This window comes from Epinephelus moara, chromosome 24, assembly GCF_006386435.1.
Source record: "Epinephelus moara isolate mb chromosome 24, YSFRI_EMoa_1.0, whole genome shotgun sequence".
NCBI classification, from domain to species: Eukaryota; Metazoa; Chordata; class Actinopteri; order Perciformes; family Serranidae; genus Epinephelus; species Epinephelus moara.
In genome coordinates, this window is record NC_065529.1 from 17668189 (window position 1) to 17687730 (window position 19542).

At 42.5% G+C, this 19542-nt stretch overlaps 1 protein-coding gene across 6 annotated transcripts in view; it reads right to left on the reverse strand.

The window, feature by feature from the left end:
* Positions 1-19542, reverse strand: part of kif21b (kinesin family member 21B) — a 77000-nt gene that overhangs the window by 35937 nt on the left and 21521 nt on the right. For 5 of the 6 annotated variants that reach the window (XM_050037338.1, XM_050037336.1, XM_050037337.1 and 2 more), the window contains exons 2-15: positions 11038-11260; positions 10663-10845; positions 9604-9753; positions 8032-8166; positions 7642-7869; positions 7274-7389; positions 6306-6501; positions 5053-5242; positions 4848-4911; positions 2790-3020; positions 1771-1903; positions 1540-1678; positions 341-529; positions 8-207 (exon numbers count right to left, since the gene is read on the reverse strand). In XM_050037338.1, the coding sequence (XP_049893295.1) occupies positions 8-207; positions 341-529; positions 1540-1678; positions 1771-1903; positions 2790-3020; positions 4848-4911; positions 5053-5242; positions 6306-6501; positions 7274-7389; positions 7642-7869; positions 8032-8166; positions 9604-9753; positions 10663-10845; positions 11038-11260 (2377 nt within the window). The remainder of the gene's footprint in view (positions 1-7; positions 208-340; positions 530-1539; positions 1679-1770; positions 1904-2789; positions 3021-4847; positions 4912-5052; positions 5243-6305; positions 6502-7273; positions 7390-7641; positions 7870-8031; positions 8167-9603; positions 9754-10662; positions 10846-11037; positions 11261-19542) is intronic. The other variant, XM_050037335.1, reaches the window with a different exon arrangement.

Genomic DNA, 19542 nt, shown 5'->3' on the forward strand with positions numbered 1-19542 from the left:
CTCCTACCTTGGCTTTCTTCATCTCGTTGACCTCTGTCTGGAGTTTCTTCAGCTCCCGTTCGTACCTCCCCTGGTTTTTGAGGAGACGGGCATGCTCTTTCTGCGCCGCCTGTAGCTTCAGCAGGTCTCGGTTCATCTCCTTAAGACGTTTCTCGTAGTCCTGCTTGATCCGGTTGGCCGTCTCCTCCGTGTAGTTCTCCATGGACACTGTGTAGCCATGTAATAACGTTAACAACCTGTTGTCAGGATGCTTCACCTTTAATGACACTTTACTTTTCTACTGATCAGAAAGTACCCAACCATCAATATAAACTACACGTCCCATGATGCATGAACTCACTCAGATTCTGCAGTACACGGTCCCTCTCCAGCTGAGTGTCTCGGATCTTGTTCTGCAGCAGAATGAGCTTCTCCTCGTACTGCAGCTTCAGCATCAGCAGCCTCCGCTGGCTGTTCTCCAGCTCGTCTATCAGCTTCTGTTTAATCTCGATCTCGCAGGTCAGGTCAGCCAGGTCTGCCTGGAAGTTGGCTGCGGGTTGGAGGGGATAAGGTCAGACAGAGTGCAAAGAAGAGCTTAAAGAGGAGTTAATATAACTTTTTTAGGATGATGAAATAAATAGCAGGAAGTCAAAAACAAGCTGCCAGACTTAATTTATCGCCTTTTTTTTATTCTGACTGACATCAAACCTAAGCCTTAGGCACTGGTTGATTCATGTGTTGCTACTTTGTGCTTCTTTCAGAGACCGCCCATAAGACTGCAGATTCAAATTCAGCTCTACAATATAAAATATCTCCAGCTCTCTTCACTGTCAGTCATCTGGCAAACTGCATAATGTCCTTACTCTCTCTCTGTGAGGCTGTACTTACTTAGGTGCAGCAGTGCTTCGAGCTATATGCTAACATCAACATGCTAACATATATATATATTATATTTATTATATTTAGCACGTTGTAGATACAAAGGTTTGCTAATTAGCTCTAAACACAAAGCACAGCTGAGGCTGATGGAAATGTGAATAGTTTTGCAAAGATTTGGTCATAAACGGTAAATACGTTGAAATTTAGACCCTTTGATGGCGGGGAGGGGAAGTCAGGGATCTCAAAGGTCATTATGATACATCACTTAGAAATCATGTATATCAATCAATCAATCAATCAATCAATCAATTTTATTTATATTATTTTTAAAAAAAAAGTATATCTGTGCAAGACTTTGTGCTAATTTGTCTGATAGATGTTTCAGATATTTCACTGGATAAATCAAAAATTTACCAGCTGGAAGCGCTGGAGTAAAAATAAAGGAATCACATAAGTCATTGGGATTCATCCTCTGGGCACGATGAATGTCTGGACAAAATTTCATGGCATTATATTCAATAGTTGCTGAGATAGTTACCGACCAACAGACAGACAGACAGACAGACAGACAGAAAGACAGACAGACAGACATTGCTATCTATAGAACTATGCAGCTAAAAACAGGGCACAAAAGGTTAAACTGGCCTGGTCATTTTGTAACAGCAGCTGTCAGAAACACACCTTTCTCATCAGAGTCTGAGTCTGAATCCACCAGGCTCTCATCACTGTCAAACCCATCCTCCTCCTCCCTGCCCTCCTCTTCGTCCTCCCCCTCATCTTCATCACAGCCGCTTTCCTCCTGCAGTGGAGACATGATGTCCTACACACAGAAGCACACAGATACATCACACTTGGTCGTGTTTTTTTTATTATTATTTTAAACACAAATCAATGCCAACACGTGTGCCTTACCTCGGTGTAATTGTCGTCTGAATCGATCTCTCCATTCTGTCCATTTTGTCCGTTTTCACCACTCTGCCCGTTCTCTCCATTCTCATGAGTGTGCAGCTTGACTCGTTTCTTCATACCTTTCTCCAGCTCGGGACTACAGGAGGAGAAAAGCCCGATTGTTGAGAAAACACATAAATAATATCACTTGTAAATATATTTTGTATCATATTCTTCTCCTGGACCATTTTCACCTGTGGTTAGTGGTCTATCCAATTCCACTGCAGCAGCATGAGTGTTTTCTGTCCATTACCAGTTATAACAAACACTCTCTTTCATGTAATTTAGATGTCACACACTCCTAACAACCACCATTAAGGCTTTGGGAGTGTTGCCAAGTGATGTACTCACGTCAAAATCAGACCTCTGAAGTCATTAGCAAAGTCTTCCTCAGCTCATCTACCCCCTCGTCTTGCCCTTTTAGCTCTTAACATTTTATTGCCAATTTTATTCGCCCCTTTGCTCCTTCATTTACAACCACTCTGCTTATCACCCGTCCCATCTCTAAATTTCCCTTCTACCTCCATCCCTATCCCATTAAACCTCAATTAGCCTGTTAGGCTGTGTACTCTCCTCTCTCATGACCCACTGGCCGACTGAATTAGACCCTTTTGCGTCCGAGCCAGCGTTACTACTCAGCACTGGCTGCATCCCAATTCTATTCAGAAGCTGGCCGTCCCAAAGCACTAATCGACTTGTGATGTGGCTCTTAAGCTGGAGGGGAGAAGCAGTGAGGAGGGAGAAGTATATGGGCATGAACAGTAATGTACTCATCATGCTCACTTGGCTTTTAAAACTTGTACAGGTTCACTAACAAGGGCTTAGAGGGACACATGAGAAATTAAATTTACATCAAGCTCAGATGTTTGGATACACAAGGACAGGAAAGCTTCCTGGAACTCTGTGGACTCTTCTGGATAAAGGTTTTTCTAACTAGCACATAAATATGAAGTAACTTTTCAAATGTGTCCTCCTCTCCTCACCTCATTCTCCTCTGCCTCCTCTCCTTCTTCTTCAGCCTCTCGATGTCCATCTTGGCCCTGCGTAACACGTCCGTCATTTCAGCCTCCATGGACATAGGAGCAGGGGAGGAGCCAGGGGGGTGGCCGGGGGCGGGACTGAGAGTGGATTGAGGGAATGGGGAACGCGAAGAAAGTCGGGCCACCTGCCGTCGCAACGACTCGTTCATGGCCTCGCTCTCAAGAAGTTTGGTTCTGACAGACAAAGAGGAGAGGGTGAGAAAAAGTTATTAATTCATAGTTTCTGCCTGCTTGGCTCTGAGAAGGGGGAAAACTGACTGATCACAAACTAATTATAAGTGCTAATTTTTTTTGATCATTATGAAACTTTTTTTTGCTTGTCTAATTTGTTATTACACCATAATTGTCTCATTAAATGCAAAAGTCTTACTTTAAAGGTAGGGTTTGTTGATTTAGAAAATGCAACTAAACAGAAATAGATCCTATTTTGGCAAATATGCTCACTTGCATTCTTGTGGCGAAGCTAGATCATACAACTGATACCGATCTTGTGTCTGTCAGGTCAATATGACGCTACAGGCAGGGGATGGTTAGCTTAGCATGCTTAGCATTCAAACAATTTTTTTTTTTGTTTTTTTTTAATTTTATATACATTATTAATCCCCGAGGGGAAATTAAATTTTTCACTCTGTTGTCAATTACACACAGGTCCGAACACACACATGCACAAACTGGACCTATACATGCACTAAGTGGAGAGATGTCAGAGTGGGCTGCCCATGACAAGCGCTCCGAGCGGTTGGGGGGTTCGGTGCCTTGCTCAAGGGCACCTCGGCAGTGCCCAGGAGGTGAACTGGCACCTACCAGCTACCAGTCCACGCTCCATATTTTGGTCCGGATGGGGACTTGAACAGACGACTCTCCGGTTCCCAACCCAAGTCCCTATGGACTGAGCTACTGCCGTCGGAGGGAGAAACAGCTAGCCTAGCTCTGTCCAAAAGGTAACAAAATTCTGCCATTTTTAGATGTCTGTTTTTGTACGAATTAAACAAGATTTAATGTAGTAATTACTGGGCTTTAGAGGTGCTGGTAAATGGACTTTTTACCTACACAAAGAGCCAAGCTAGCTGTTTCCCTTTGTTTCCAGACTTTGTGCTAAGCTTAGCAAACTGGATACTGGCTCCACTGGCATATTGAAAGGCCCAGTGTTTTGGATTTAGGGTCATCTATTGGCAGAAATTGAATATAATATTCATATCTATGTTTTAATTAGTTTATAATCACCTGACAATAAGAATCGTTGTGTTTTCGTTTCCTTAGAATGAGCTATTTATATCTACATACGAAGTGAATTCTCTGCCACAGAGTCCATTATGTTGTTTCTACAGTAGCCCAGAACAGACAAACCAAACACTGCCTGTAGATGGGACCATTTGCGTTTATTGTGTCGGCCACCGTAGTTCACCTATGCACTTGGACAACAGGAAGTTTAACCTCTGCTATATCACTACTACAGATGCCACTAAATCCTACACACTAGATCTTTATAGGACAGAAATTAAGGTAGTATGGATCATCTAAGCTAACTCTCAGCAAAAAGTGTATTTCCCATAAAGTCAACTGTTCCTTAAAAGAAATGTCCAAAGTCAGGTCAGAATTTTTAAAATAGAACTTCAAGACAACGAGATTTGCTAATGACATTCTTCAAAGTACAGAAGCCTTTATCACACACTTATTTAACCAGTTGTGTGGCTTTGTAACCGCAGCCTTTGTTAGTTTTGTCTATCTTGGTTATTACTGTCTTTTGGAATTTTTTTTGTTTTATTGTGGGTTTATTTATTTATTTCTCTCTTTTTGCAATCAGGACAATGTCTATCAGATTTTGCTCACATATATTAATTTATATGTTTATCATATTACTGATACTGTGTATTGTAGACCAAATTTTAAAAAAGTTTGTAAAGTAATTACTGTCCCATCAGTATCGGGTTTGATAATTTCAGTGGGGTTTCAGTGTAAGACTACAAGTGATGGCTGTAAATAAAGGTTTAGAGTTCTTACCGAAGTTCTTCAACCTCTCGGATGTAGTTCTGGATTAAAGCCCCAATCTCCTCGTTGCCCTCACCTTTAGGACAAAGGTAGAAGAAGGTTAAGGTCACAGGAAGCACTCAATTCAATAAGATCAAAGTAAGATTTGAGACTCAAGAGAAATAGAGTTCATGTAGTATTTAAACATTTTAAACAGTTAAATATCTCCCACACGTACTTGACTTGGTCAGCAGAGTGCTGACCTCATTGGCCAGCAGATGAGTCACACGTGTATTGAGGTGGTCAATGGTCTCCTGCATGGCCTTCACCCTGAGGCGCAGTGTGTCGTTTTCTCTCTGCAGCATGGCATTCTCCTGATACAGGTCGCTGTAGCCTTCTGAACCATCCTCATCGGCCACACGCTTCCCCTGCACGGAGACGCAAACAGTGAATAACAACAACCCTCAGTACTGTAAAACCACACTCTTGTATACACTTGATGCTGCAGTCCAGCCAAACACAATGCCATTGTTTAAGCGAGTTGGTCTGCCCGTGGCTCTTCAAGCAGCTATTGTTGTATTCTGAATGCTTAACGCAGAAAAAATCCTGTTGTTAAGCTTGGAAACAGAGAGTCACTATTTAATCCAGCCACAGCCCGCAGACATCATTACCTCCACCAATCCAACACTCCATTACTTCCAGACTCCAGTCACATCACATCCCTTATTACCACATCGAGGTCAGCTCGCAGTCCCTCGCCATAGTCACGCATTCACTCTCCCTCTAGTAACTGTAGTAACCCCCTTAATCGCATAAAAGACTGACAACCCTGCTAAATGATTGCTCGCTTCTTGTTGCCCTGGAGGTCAAAGCCGATGAAAAAGTGGAGACTCCTTACAGACTTTCTTTGAATTTTCTGCCTATTTCTTGTCACACTTTCTTGTATCATCCTTCACTCTCCAGTCTTCTTAATGTATAATGGTTTATATTTGGTAAACCATGTTACACAGTGCACATTCAGCTACAGGATCAATTTGTCTCTGCATTACTTTGGGAAATGCTGTTGTTGCACCGATTAATCTTCTCTATACATGCACTATAGTAAAGATATAAATGGATGTGTGTCTGCCAGTAAGAATCTTTAATTTGATATAGTAATTCGCTGCTGCTGCAGACATGGCCTGTGCTTTTCTAACTCGCCCTCCAGGACCATCTCCTCTTACTCCTATTAGTGTTGTCTTTTTTCTTCTTCTGCTCAGTTACTGTTCTCAATTTCATCCATCATGTCAGAACCCTCTTACCGCCTCATTGCATCACTTACGCTGACAGCCATGTGTTGTCTCTCTTCTTCAACGTGCCACTTTTCATTACTCATCTCTTCCCCCCTGTCATTCAGCCCCTTTTATCTTTTTCTCTGAGCACCTCCTCATCTTTATCTTTTTAAAACTTTTTTTCATTTCTCTCCCCCGCAATGTCCCATCCATCTCTCACCGCCTTGTACTCCATCAGTTCCAGCTGAAGTCGGGCTATCTCGGCACGCAGGGCGCTGATCTGCTGGCTGGTCTTGTCTTGGTTCACCACCACCTTGTTCTTGATGTTTCGGGCACGGTTGGCGTACTTCAGTGTGTTCAGTGTCTCCATGAAGTCCCGGTCTGATGGACTGACGCAGGCGATCATCACGGTGCGACTGGAGCATGGACATAACAGAAGTTCTTTTGATAATCAGGCATTAACAACTTAACAGTGTGTCTGGTGTGTTTGTGTCCAACTGAGGGCTTAAAGAGAAACTCTGTATCTTCGGTCAATAAACTAAACCAAATGTTTATTTTCATTATCAATTCATGTGCTGATTATATTCTTGGTAAATCATTTTGTTTATAAAAATTTTCCTTTTTTAACCGCATATGGCAAAGAAAAGCATCATGTCGTCATTTTATAGAATCTGGAACCATAACATTTTTGGCATTTTGCTATAAAAAATTGCATTATGTTATCGACTATCAAAATAGAGGGCAATAAATTTTCTTGCAACCCTCTTTGATTAACTGACGAATGTTTCATCTCCACAGAGCACCAAATAATATCATTTTTCTGTGTTCCTGTGTGTGTGCACATTTGTGCATGCTGCACAGTGAGGACCAAAAACTGTATTTTAGCAACAGAGTGAGGACATTTTTGCAAAGGGAGGACATTTTGGCTGGTCCTCACTTTTTTCAAAGGCCTGTTTCAGGGTTAAGACCTTTAGGGTTCAGGTTAGAAGTAGGGTTTATGTTAGGGTTAGGCATTTAGTCATGATGGTTAAGGGTAGGATAAGGGGCTAGGGAATGCACTAAATCAATAAGGATCCTCACAAAGACAGAAGTACAAGAATGTGTGTGTGTGTGTGTGTGTGTGTGTGTGTGTGTGTGCGCGCGCGCGTGCGTGCGTGTGTGCGTGCGTGCGTGCGTGCGTGCGTGTACCTGTTGCCTCCCAGTGAGTCCTGTAGCAGACGAGTGAGCTTAGAGTCTCTGTAAGGGACGTGCCCTCCCTTCTTAGTCTGGTCTCCTAAAGCACTGATCACATTCCCCAGTGCCAGCTACAACACACACACACACACAGACATTCAGAAAATGATCACAAACTAGTTTTCAAGTATTGTTAACATGCTGACATTTAAGAAAGCAGAAGAGAAGTATGCAACAGCATTTAAAAACATCCAGGTACAGACGGCAGAGGAAGAACTAATTTATGCTTTGTCACCTTCCATATTTTCTTTCATACCACACACACACACACACACACACACACACACACACACACACACACTTCGTGTTCGTGTCTGTCTCACCAGTCCACAGTTAATAGAGATTCCCTCCCGCGCTCTCTCCCCTGTAGCTCCTGTGCGTTTCAGCCTCTCAGAGCCGGCCAGGTCCACAAAGTGGAACTTGGCCATCAGCGTCTCGAACTCCGGCTGAGCGATGGGGCTGGAGTCCACGCCGTTCACCTCCCCATTCTCTCCTCCTCCTCCTGCTCCTCCTCCTCCTCCTCCTCCTCCTCCTCCTCCTCCGCCGTTCTGCTAGTGTAGATGGACAAAAAAAAATGGAAATGAGTTTGTGAGCTGCAGCATCTTACTCGGAAATAGCAATTATTTCATCACATTTAATGCTATTATGACTAATACGATATTTATTTATTTATTTCTCAGTTTTCCCTGCACCATCTAAACCCCAAATCTCACCATTTGAGCCTGCTGGCACACTCGCATCTGACAGAGGTGGATGGTGAAGATGGCATGCGAGCGGGAGCTTGTGGCGTTCATCTGGGTGCTGGCTGTGGTGCGGGACAGAGCGCCGAGCTTCAGGCACTGCAGCAGCTGCAGCACACACACAATGTGGAGGACATTTGGTTATGACTTTTCAGTTTGAACTGAAGAGAAAACTTTATCCAAAAAAGATGTAGCGTCAGAAACAAAAACAAAGGATAACCATGGGGGTTTTTTGGATCACCACCTGAGATGTTTTCTGAAAACACCCATGTCAGCATATTTTATGTAGACGGGAAACTCAAACTGCAATTTTCTTTTATTTTTGTCCTCTCTGCTGATGTGTCCTCTCCTGCTTTTTACCCCTAACCTGACTCCTTGTCTCTTTCCACACTCCATCGCCTCCACACTTCTCCTCCCTGCCCCTGTTTTGACATTTTCTCTCTTCCACAGGAGTGCCCATCTGTCTCTACTTCCCTCTCAGCTGTCTGAATTTTCTGCAGTTTAATGCATGCATGACCTCTTCCAAATTTAGCTTTTCTTCTCCTTCCTCTCTGCTTCCATTCATCAGTCTGCTCACATCTTTCTCACTGCTCATCTATGTGAGAAGAAGCTGAATAAAACCGTAGGTGTCCCAGCCAGCATTTACTGTAGCCCTCCCCCTAAATCACCACCTGTTAACCTCTTTGTCACTGGCTCGTCACATCTCCACTAGCAGACATTTCTCCTGCCCTCTTGACCCAAATCACATCCTCCTTCTTCCACACTGCCACTGCTGATCTCTTTCCTTTCTAAGCAACCATCACTTACTCCTGATGTCTGGCAACTTCTCAAGAAAGCTACCCTAAAACAGACTGGTACTGTTCACATAAAACAGCCTCATGTTTAACCAGTCTGACTTAAAGGCAGCACATCAGTGCCAGGTCTCCCTTATTATGCTCGACCTGTTTCCTGTTTTTAAAGACTGACCACCACATGGTTCTTGTCAGATTTTTGGGGGTGCTGGGGATCTGTGGCAGCTCCCACATTCTGCCTCAACCAGTCAGCATTCATTCATGGTTTCACAGTTAACCCCTTACAATGCAACTGGACTCCATGGTTACAGAAAACTTCAAAACAAATCATTTATGGTGGGAAGATTTTGAAGTCTCCAGCTTTCTTATTTTTTTGAGCAAATGATCTGAACTTACTTAACTGAAGGTATTTAAAATTACTAGACTGAATCTTAATAAGTGCGTTATTAAATGTGCTTTTGTAAACAATAAAAGCAAAATTAAGCTCTGAAAAAATGATACTGTGTTAGAATAAGTATCAAATATGCTACAGATCGAGCCATAGCAGTGCAGGATGCTAAACTGAATAAAAATCTGACCTTTTTTTAATTGCTTTCTAAACTTTTATGACCCTTAGACCAAGAAAAGTCAGCAGAGGAGTGACTGCTTTAGAATATATAGTGTACCAAAATACTACATATTGAGAAAGACAATGAAAATGTCAGGATGATGATTGCAGATGACGCACATATGATAAAAACACCAACACACCCACCTCCTCCTCTGACTGCACCAGTCTAGAGGTGACTCCAGTGGTGTAGATGCTGCCGCTGCTGTCCTCATGAATCTTAATGTTGGACTTCCTGCTGCGACTCTCTGGATCTCTGGCTCCGTCGAACAAGTCAAGGATCTCTTCATTGTACAACTGCAATAAACAGAAGCCACAAACACATTTGCATTAAACAATTTATACATACCCAATACTATGGCAATACCCTGATCATAACGTAACCATTAACGTAATGATCTAATAAGCAGATTTACATATTCTGCTCATATTCAACATTTCTCACAGCTGTCTGTCTTATTTTCACACACAGGTCAAAAGAACGACCTCTCAGAAAGCAATGAGGGCAAGGGCCACAGAGGTCAGCTGAAAGGTCAGCTGTTCCCACCTACTGCCAAACACACACACACACACACACACAGACATCTGTTTAGCATCAACAAAGATAACCTTTTGACCTGAGAATGTACAAAACACACAACAGTGAGCAGGACAGACAGAAAAAGAAAGAAATAAGACAAGGCTCAAAAGAAAAATCATTTTGTAAAGCTTATTAAAGTAATCAGATAATACACACCCCCACACACACACATATATATACATACAGTCGTCTGCCCCCAGAGACAACCTAAACATTTGCCTGCCAGCAACCTCTGGAGGGAATAATTACTTGTCATATTATCTCATTGCTCCTACACAAGCATCCCTGCCTCCCTCTTATCCCTCACTCTTATCCCTCCTCTGCCCCACAGTGATGAGGAATAATGTCCGAGGTAATGGCCAACATTAATCAGGACCAACAAAGCACAAGCAGGCATTCCTGCCCATCTGTCATTGGGATGTCACTTCCTGTTTGTGGAAAAGGGGGCTGATCCTCTGGTCTCCCTGTTTTGTCCCATCTGGTTAGCGCTAATATGGACCAACATCCATCCCAGTGCAAACACACCTACACACACGCATATTTGCGAGAAAGACTATCAATACTGAACTGTTAGAATGTGAGATATGCTCTACATCCAGTCATGTCTATGTGTGTACGTCACCCACCTCAAGGAACTGGGCGCTGACTTTGAACTCAGGTGGCTGGCCGCCGGTCTCCTGGGCGCGCACCCTCCTGTTCTTGATTCCCTCAAACAGCTGGTGAACGGCCCGTGGGATGATGCCCTGCTCCTTCTGGCCCAGGCTCATATCAAAGCCCGTCCCCATGGTGTAGGTCTTCCCCGACCCCGTCTGAAACACATCACATCAAACATAATGAGATGTCATTTCCCGTGTTCTCCAAACATCATACATCCTACATCTATGCACAGAAATATGTTTTTACATATGTGTAGAGGAAGTTAATTAAACTAAACTTTTCCTATCCTATAAATTAATCATCAAACACCCATGAATATTAAAACCCCAGCCCCAATGTCATACCTGACCATAAGCGAACACTGTGGCGTTGTAGCCCTCGAAGCAGCCCTCGATGAGCTTATACACGCAGGTCTGGTAGATGTGCTGCTGCTCTGATTCGATGTCAAACACAAAGTCATAGGTGAAGGCTTTGTCTTTACCCAGGAGGACTTGTGGTTCTCCAGGTGTGACCAGCGTGCACACATGGCAGCCCTCTATCTTCTCCTTGGCCATCTGAGGACGAATCCTGGGAGGAAAAGAGAAGAAAAGGCGAAAGACAGACAGTGAATGGATGAGAAGACATCATCATAAATCAAACATGTAAAATGGGTGTCACCAATTGTGTGATTCAGCTTGAAATGTTTTTATGTATTTTTTGCTCAGTGCAGATCATGCATGACATTCTGATTCACACACTAGTCACACTCTGCTTTGAACTCATGATCATTTCTAGTGTAAACTTTTCAAGCGGGATACTGGAAAACATCCAAATCTAAAGCACAACTGTAAAATAATTATCTTGTAAAAAAAACTAGAAAAGCACTTCACTAAGGCCAAATGCTTGATCTCACAATGTTGTATCCACCCCGTGATTTGGATCTGTTACAAAATGTGATGTGTTCTTCCCCGGCCCATGCTCCACCCTTATACCAAATTTCATGAAAATTGGGCCGTAGTTTTTCCATAATCCGGNTCTAAAGCACAACTGTAAAATAATTATCTTGTAAAAAAACTAGAAAAGCACTCAGAGGGTGCAAACCTTCACTAAGGCCAAATGCTTGATCTCACAATGTTGTATCCACCCCGTGATTTGGATCTGTTTCAAAATGTGATGTGTTCTTCCCCGGCCCATGCTCCACCCTTATACCAAATTTCATGAAAATCGGGCCGTAGTTTTTCCATAATCCGGCTGACAAACAAACCAACAAACAATCGGAACTGAAAACATAACCTCCTTGGCAGAGAAAAAAATATGACCTTAAAAACACCTTATGCTTTAATATAGTACACATTTAATAGAAGAATGCACTAGCAAGATAAATCCAAACTCATTTGTATTCACCATGAAACTTGGTTTCCACTGGAATCCACTGTGACTGTTGTGAATCCACATGTTGTGAGTGTGTTTGACACTTCTCAGAGAAATATTCCTTTTACCAAGGTTATCACTGTTCATGCAAGACCTGAGTCTGCAAACATCACCGCTAATCCACAGAATTACACCAGAGCCAAAGTTTTAGACCTTCAGTTTATTAAAAGTGTATAGCACCAATTTAGCATTATGCTTCTACAACAATGTCAGACTCCTTGGAATCAGAGATATAGTATTTTATACTGCATACATTGTCAAAATCTGGTGCCTACATTACCCACAATGCAATATTTCACTTAACTGTACAGATTTAGGTGTGCAGCAGGTAGCTAGCTTTAGGCTTTAGGCCACAGACTACAAAGGTCACTTCTTTTTAATGTTACCCCCCCGGATAGTGTTCAGGCCCAACTGACTCAAGTGATATCACTTGAGGAAATGTATTCAACTTTGTCAGCTCCATCTGAAGCTACAAAAGGCTTTATACGTGTTTTAACATACATGTTGTGGTTTTTATCACATTTTATTTATGTTTTTCCACATGCAGTCATACTCCAACAGCCTCTGTGAAATCGTTTGAGTTCCCCTTTAAGAGTCGTCTGTTTGAGCTGACAGTTGAGCCAAAGTGGTGTAAGTTTATGACTTATCACTTTGTTCCCTTATAAAAGTGTTTCCGCAATTGAGAAGAAGAGAATGTATATGGTTGAGGAGGCTTAAACATCTACATACTACTGTTATAGAAACCATTATCATCCAAAACAATTACTTCAGACCCGTAGACCCCAGGAAGAGTAGCTGTTGCCTTGGTAACAACTGATGGGGATCTGAATAAATAATACAACAATAAACAGAAACCCATGTCCACCCTTTTAAATCAAGGCCAGACAGTGTCAGACATGTGGCAACCGTTGGTCCGGAGCCGGCTCACAAAGCCCAGTCGTATAACATGTGTCCACCCGTTCACACCTTGCTCAAACACAGTTTCATCCAAATGAACCATCACTTTGATTGACTGGCGGATGAAAGTGGAGCTAAATGTGTGTGTTAGATACGTAAATGACAAACGAGACATTCACACAACTTTATAGAGTGGAACTAAACAGAAATCTGTAACAGAAGAACAGCCCCGAGGACAAAGCTCATACATAAACAACAGCACTTTGTTTGTGCTGTTGATTTAGAAAGTCTGAGAACGTGTAGGAAATGAGTAACGAGGCATAAAAAAAGGACATTTCTGAGAGAAACTAACACACATAAGGCCACTGGTGACGATGTGGCAGACTTTGGCTGATAAGTCATCGCTGGCTGTTAATCCTGCTGCTCAGGACTCTGAGTTCTGCCGGGCTTTCCATCCTGACAGGTAGTTCATTGCAGTTAATTGCTTTCACCTGACATCCTAGTTGTAAAATAATCCCTGATTAGATTGAGTGCAACGGAAAGCAGCCTGAACATCTTTGAACTCAGTGACAGAATGAGGGCCAAGTATTTAAATTTAGGATCATTTTAACATGTTTGCCAGCAGAATGGCAGAATGCCTCAGAGGCAGGGTGGCTGATAAGAGGAGATGTAGCTGTTAAAGAGGTGACACTTTTTACTTGCTCGTGCTGCAGGACCGATTACTTACGAGAAAACATTGCAGAGAAAACTGAGGGTGTATGCAATGTATATAAAACAGAAGATCTGTCACACGGCACCACAGTTAATCTTAGGCTTTCAGAGGCACAATGTGGACACAGTGGGGAGGTAATCACTTTAAGCTGTGGAAAAAGCCGTGAGCCAGCAGTATCGGAGCACTGGGTCCACCTCTACACATGCTAACCCCCCTAGTTCAATCTTCAGGGGATGCAAATCAACTCCCCCGCACAGTGAGACTGCACCACAGACTCCCTATGGGATGCTCCAACAAAGACACACACATATGCTGTATACTGTAGAGTCATAAAAAGGCAAGAGAAATCCCCAACCATGTGCAGCTGCTGTCGTGATAGTGGACACATCACAAAGACACACACAGTGACTCTAGAAACAAATACTGTAAACACACACAGTGCAAAAACAACCTACTGTACTATCTTCACTTCACACATGGTTTCTCTCAAGTATGCATTAAGAACCACACCCACCGCTAAGACACACACAACAATCCTTTCACTACACATCGTTATAGTGCTGCAGAAACACACACACGGAGCTGACAACAGCATTTTTTGGCCCTCGTTCAGGCCTTGAGGCGTCATTAAAGGGGGTCTTCCAGGAAGGAATTAAACACATTAGAATAGTCCAATGCAGCAGCAGCATACTAACCCCAACCACCTAATAAAACAGTGTGACACAGAAAGCAGCTTGCAGACAGATGAGTCCCTTTCATTGGTGGAGGTGACCTTGACACGGAGGTTAATGTATCTAAAACCACAGATCCCACATGAGTGCTGTTTAAGCGAATTATTAACATAAAGTGGATATAGCAGGAGGAGTGCATTGGCTCTGCACAATGGACTTATCAGAAGACGAACAGTGTGTGTGTGTGTGTGTGTGTGTGTGTGTGTGTGTGTGTGTGCGTGTGTGTGTGTGTGTCTGAGTCTGTGTGAGAGAGAGCTGCAGCTGTATCGTAAAAGGGTTGGAGGTCATTCTTCTCTCCTTTTCTCTCTGTTTACACTCAATGCTGTCAGTCTTTTGTCTGCAATATTTATAGGTCAGAAGTGTTAGGTGAAACACTTGACAGCTGACATTTAAAAGAAAGAGCAAAAGAAAGAGTGAAAGAAAGAAAGAGGGGAAAAACAAAAACAAAGACAGAAAGAAAGAACCTGAGTATCACATCTATATACGCAGAATGTCCACGAGGCACCACGTACTGCTATCATCAGTCCTTTCCCCATTAGGATAATTAACTTTTCATCATCACTTACAGTAACAAAAACGACATCTCAGCAATACTACCACTGACTTTGGATTTGGCTTGTTTCCTGCAGACAATAAGTGCATTTCTGTTTCTACTTCCCCTCATCTCACATTGACCACTGGCTGACTGATTGGGGAGCCACAGCAGGATTTGTCTCTGCTGTCAAATCTCTGACACAGTACAGACACTTAAGTCCTTGCCAATTTATAATGTCTATGTCAGGCCAACATAGTGATTTGATTTTACATTTTTTAAGCATTCCAGATATGGAAGTACTAGGTAATTTTTGTGGGGTTGAGTTTAGCTGAGACCAGAACGCGTAAAAAGCTCAGTCCATAGGGACTTACTGTAGGTTGGGAATTGGAGGGTCATTGGCTCAAGTCCCCATCTCGACCAAATATGGTGTGTAGACTGGTAGCTGGAGAGGTGCCAGTTCATCTCCTGGACACTGCAGATGTGCTTCAGCAAAGCACCAAAACAATAGAGTATATCCTATAGAGAGTATATCCTCTTCTTCATGCTAGCCTTGTCATCTTAGTGGCAGGGCTCTATGGATGGCAGTGTCTGTTGACTGATTGGTCCAAACTGAAATCTATCGACAATTACTGGATATCCATTACATTTCTGTACAGACATTCATTCATGGTCCTCAGGGGATGACACCTACATACTTTGGTGTATCCCCCTCTTTTCCCCTGTCAATATCATCAGGTAAGAATTTTACTTCCAAATACGTGCAGACCTAATTAACTGTAGTCTGTGTTTAGTTCCCATTAGCAAATGCTAGCATGCTAACACGCTAAACTAAGATGGTGAACATGGTTAACAAAAAATCTTTAACCTCCAGGCTACATTGATAATTTGTTCTCTTGTATATTTAGAATTTGTAGAAACATACAAACGTACATGTAGTGTAAATGTGTGTAGTGTCGTCAGCAGGCATTTGGCCAATGTGCCATATTTAAATTTGTCTAATAGATCCAACACCCCTGATCCATATGAAGATATATTCCTAGTGCTAATTAGCTGTTGCACAAGCAAAATGATTCCACAGCAATTTTGATCTTTCTTTTTATCCTATAAAAAAATGCAAAACATTGTTCCAGCTTCTTAGATGTGATGATTTTAAGACTGAAGGTCAGACAAAACAAAAAATGTAAAGACATCGGCTGGAGCTCTGGGAAACTGTGACAGATATTTTTCACTATTTACTCATTCTATACATTAAATGATTAATTGATCCAAAACATTAGAGAAAGACCACATAATGATGAAAATATGCACTGGCAGATGGCCTAAATATTCTGTGATAAAAAAATATGTGTCTAGATTTAGCGCTCTACACGCTTCTTCTGAGTGTCTCCTACATTATCACAGAGGAGTAAAACATTCCCAAGACATGTACAGCTGAATTCAGGAACATCTTGACAAGCTCTGCATCAAACAAGAATAGAAAAACACACACACACACACAACAAAGAGACACAGAAACAACGACAGCCTGTCAGTGATCCACAGGAAGAAGAAATGGAACAGCTATAAATAATCAATTCTCACACACACACACACACACACACACACACGGCTCAGCTGGATGAACATTTAAGCCAGCTGCGCCAACAAAAGATGGGATCCATAACATTGATCGGAACAGCAAACACTTCACACACACACACACACACACACACACACACACACAAACACACACACCATACACACAGAGATCCAGACCACACACCCACTGAAGAACATTTGGCAGCTAAAAATAGCCCACAACACCGTGATTAAATGTCTGTATGAGGCAGAGGCGAAGAGTGAAACACAGAGAAGCAGATTGTGGATCCCTGATGCGGCAAATTAAGGCGTCTATCTCTCCTCATCTTTGCACACTAATAGGAAAATGGTTTAAATACCCTGGAGACTAAACACAAACCCTGAATGAAGCAATACATACACACACACACACACACACACCTTTTTTGGTACTTGTGTTCTTTATATACAGATGAATGTATAGATACAATACTCATTACCCCAGTCTATTGTCAGGACCCTAAACCTAGTTCTGTCAGACACACACACGCACACACACACACACACACACACAAAAGTCAGAAACTCATTATCCACAAGCTTGAAGGGAATTCACTTATTACAATAATTATCAAACCCAATAGTGCTAATTAGGCTTTATAAAAAAACACAAACATAAACAAACACGCAAACACACACACACACACACACACACACACACACACACACACACACACACACACACACACACACACAGTAATTGCCATGTCAAACCCTGATAGCTGCAAAAGTCATTGATGCGTGACTTGAGAGTGAAGTAATCTGCAACATGAGGGAAGCGGCGACCTCTCTGAATACTAAACACTGTCCTCAAGACCTTCCTGACATTTACAGCATCCCTCATCAAATTGTATAAGACTTCAGATTTCTTTTAAATTTCATCGAGCAAGGAAACAAGCAGATTTACATCAGAATGAGGTTGAATGGGGGAAAGCATCACACAAACAAAAAAAAGAACCTGTGCCATGAAATCCGACCCGCCAGCATGTGATACGTCAGGCAGCAAAGCAGTACAAAACATGAATGAGTATGAATGGATTTAAATAAGACAGGTGTATTTGTAGTAAAGTTTTTTTTGGAAGTGCTGTTTCCTGTCTCCTTAATGTGGAAACAGCAGGGTATCCTACAACTGCCATTGTGAGGCTCCATCATTCCCACATCTAGCTCACATCACAAAACATACTGTGAGGCTCATGGAGACGCTGCTGCCTCACAACCAGATAGGTCTCACTGAGCAGAATGAGGCGCAAGTGCCCCCATGACAGGAGTGCCACATTTTATGTACAGATGGGGTTAAGATGGTGTCACTTTGTGCTGCAAGCACAAGTAGAGGTGGCTCATGAGGTAAAAAATGAGGAAGAAAAGAGCAGCGGAGGATCAGCAACATGTGATGCCAGATGTGTGGCTTGTGTGTAGGGCTGAAACATAGACTATGCAATAATGATGTGCGACATGAAAGCGTCCCAAAAGTGAAGCCAAAACATCCCAGTTCCCCTTAGATGGGACAAACTAAAAACCCAAAGTACACGTCAAATAATTTTTCCCAAAGATAGGTTCTGTCATGTTAAGGTAGTTCTTACCATGCTTATGTGTGTTCAAGTGTAAGATTTTCTGATAGGTTTAGTTTTAATTAGTTATTTGATGGTATAAAAAGGGGGCCTGACGTCACGATTGACAGCTGTGTGTGCCAATCACCTTGCTTGGGATAAATGGTGCTGCTTGCGATTGGTCCTGCGGATGTATGGGCAGGAACTCTATTCCATGAAGATTGCTACTATGCAGACTCTGGCTCCAAATGACATCACCACTGCAAGATGACAGTGGCTGTATCTGGAATATTTTGGCATCATTTTTTCCACAGGAGGAGGAAGTGGATACACGTCGTCCATAATGTTATACTGTTTACAGGCTGAAATAGGTTTACAGCATTAAGTATCAATGTGTTCCAAGTGTTGAATGCTGGCATCAAATGTTTGGTCACATTTCAATCAGAACTTGTCTGATCTAGTTCAGGAAGTCATGAAACATTATTTAATTTGAAAATTTTGTCTTCTAAAACAGTTTTTGAGATTTTGAAATATTTTTATTGTAGAAAAAGCATTTTCGGATATGAAGGAAACATTTCATTAGTATTAGTATTTTCACTATGGACACACACTAACACACTCTGAATGCTAACAGAAATAGAGACTCTAGTTTCCAGTTTTTTTCTTTTAGCTGGCAAACTTTAGGATGGTCCAGTTTCCTTGGGAACTGCACACACAGCTCAGAGACTGCTGATGTGCAGCAGCTGCGTGTGTGTGTGTGTGTGTGTGTGTGTGTGTGTGTGTGTGTGTGTGTGTGTGTGTGAGCATATGTGTGTGTTTACCCCAGTAAAACATAACGGCTTTCTAGTGGTGTGAGAATTGTGAATTACAAAATGCTAATGCTCCAATTATACAGTAATCCTCACCTAAAACTCAACTGTTGACCTGCTGTCCAATCACGATCCAGAAAATAGCCTGGACCAAATGCCAAGGCTGTTACCAACAAGCCCAGAGTACCAATAAAATCAGCCCGCTGCGATCGCTGCCAATGACAGCAAGTGCCAGTAATGCCTGTGTTACACTGTGTGTGTGTGTGTGTGTGTGTGTGTGTGTGTGTGTGGCCATGCTCACTCAACCTTCAAAGAAGAGGGCGGTGATAGCCAAAGAGCTCATTTCCCTAATGCAAACACTCCTGTAAAGACACAGTACACACACACATGAAGCGACGGAGTTAATCGTATTCTCTTGAGCTGTGAGTGTTTCAGAGCTCTGTTGTGTCTCCTCTGGCACAGAGCCAGTGGAGGAAGCCAGCCGCTGCGTCCTCGTTTCCTTTAACACTGTCCATTTATCACGGAACAACATCTACTCTCATCAGGTTTCCCAATCAAGAGTTATTCCCTCGTTACCCCCCCCCCCCCCCC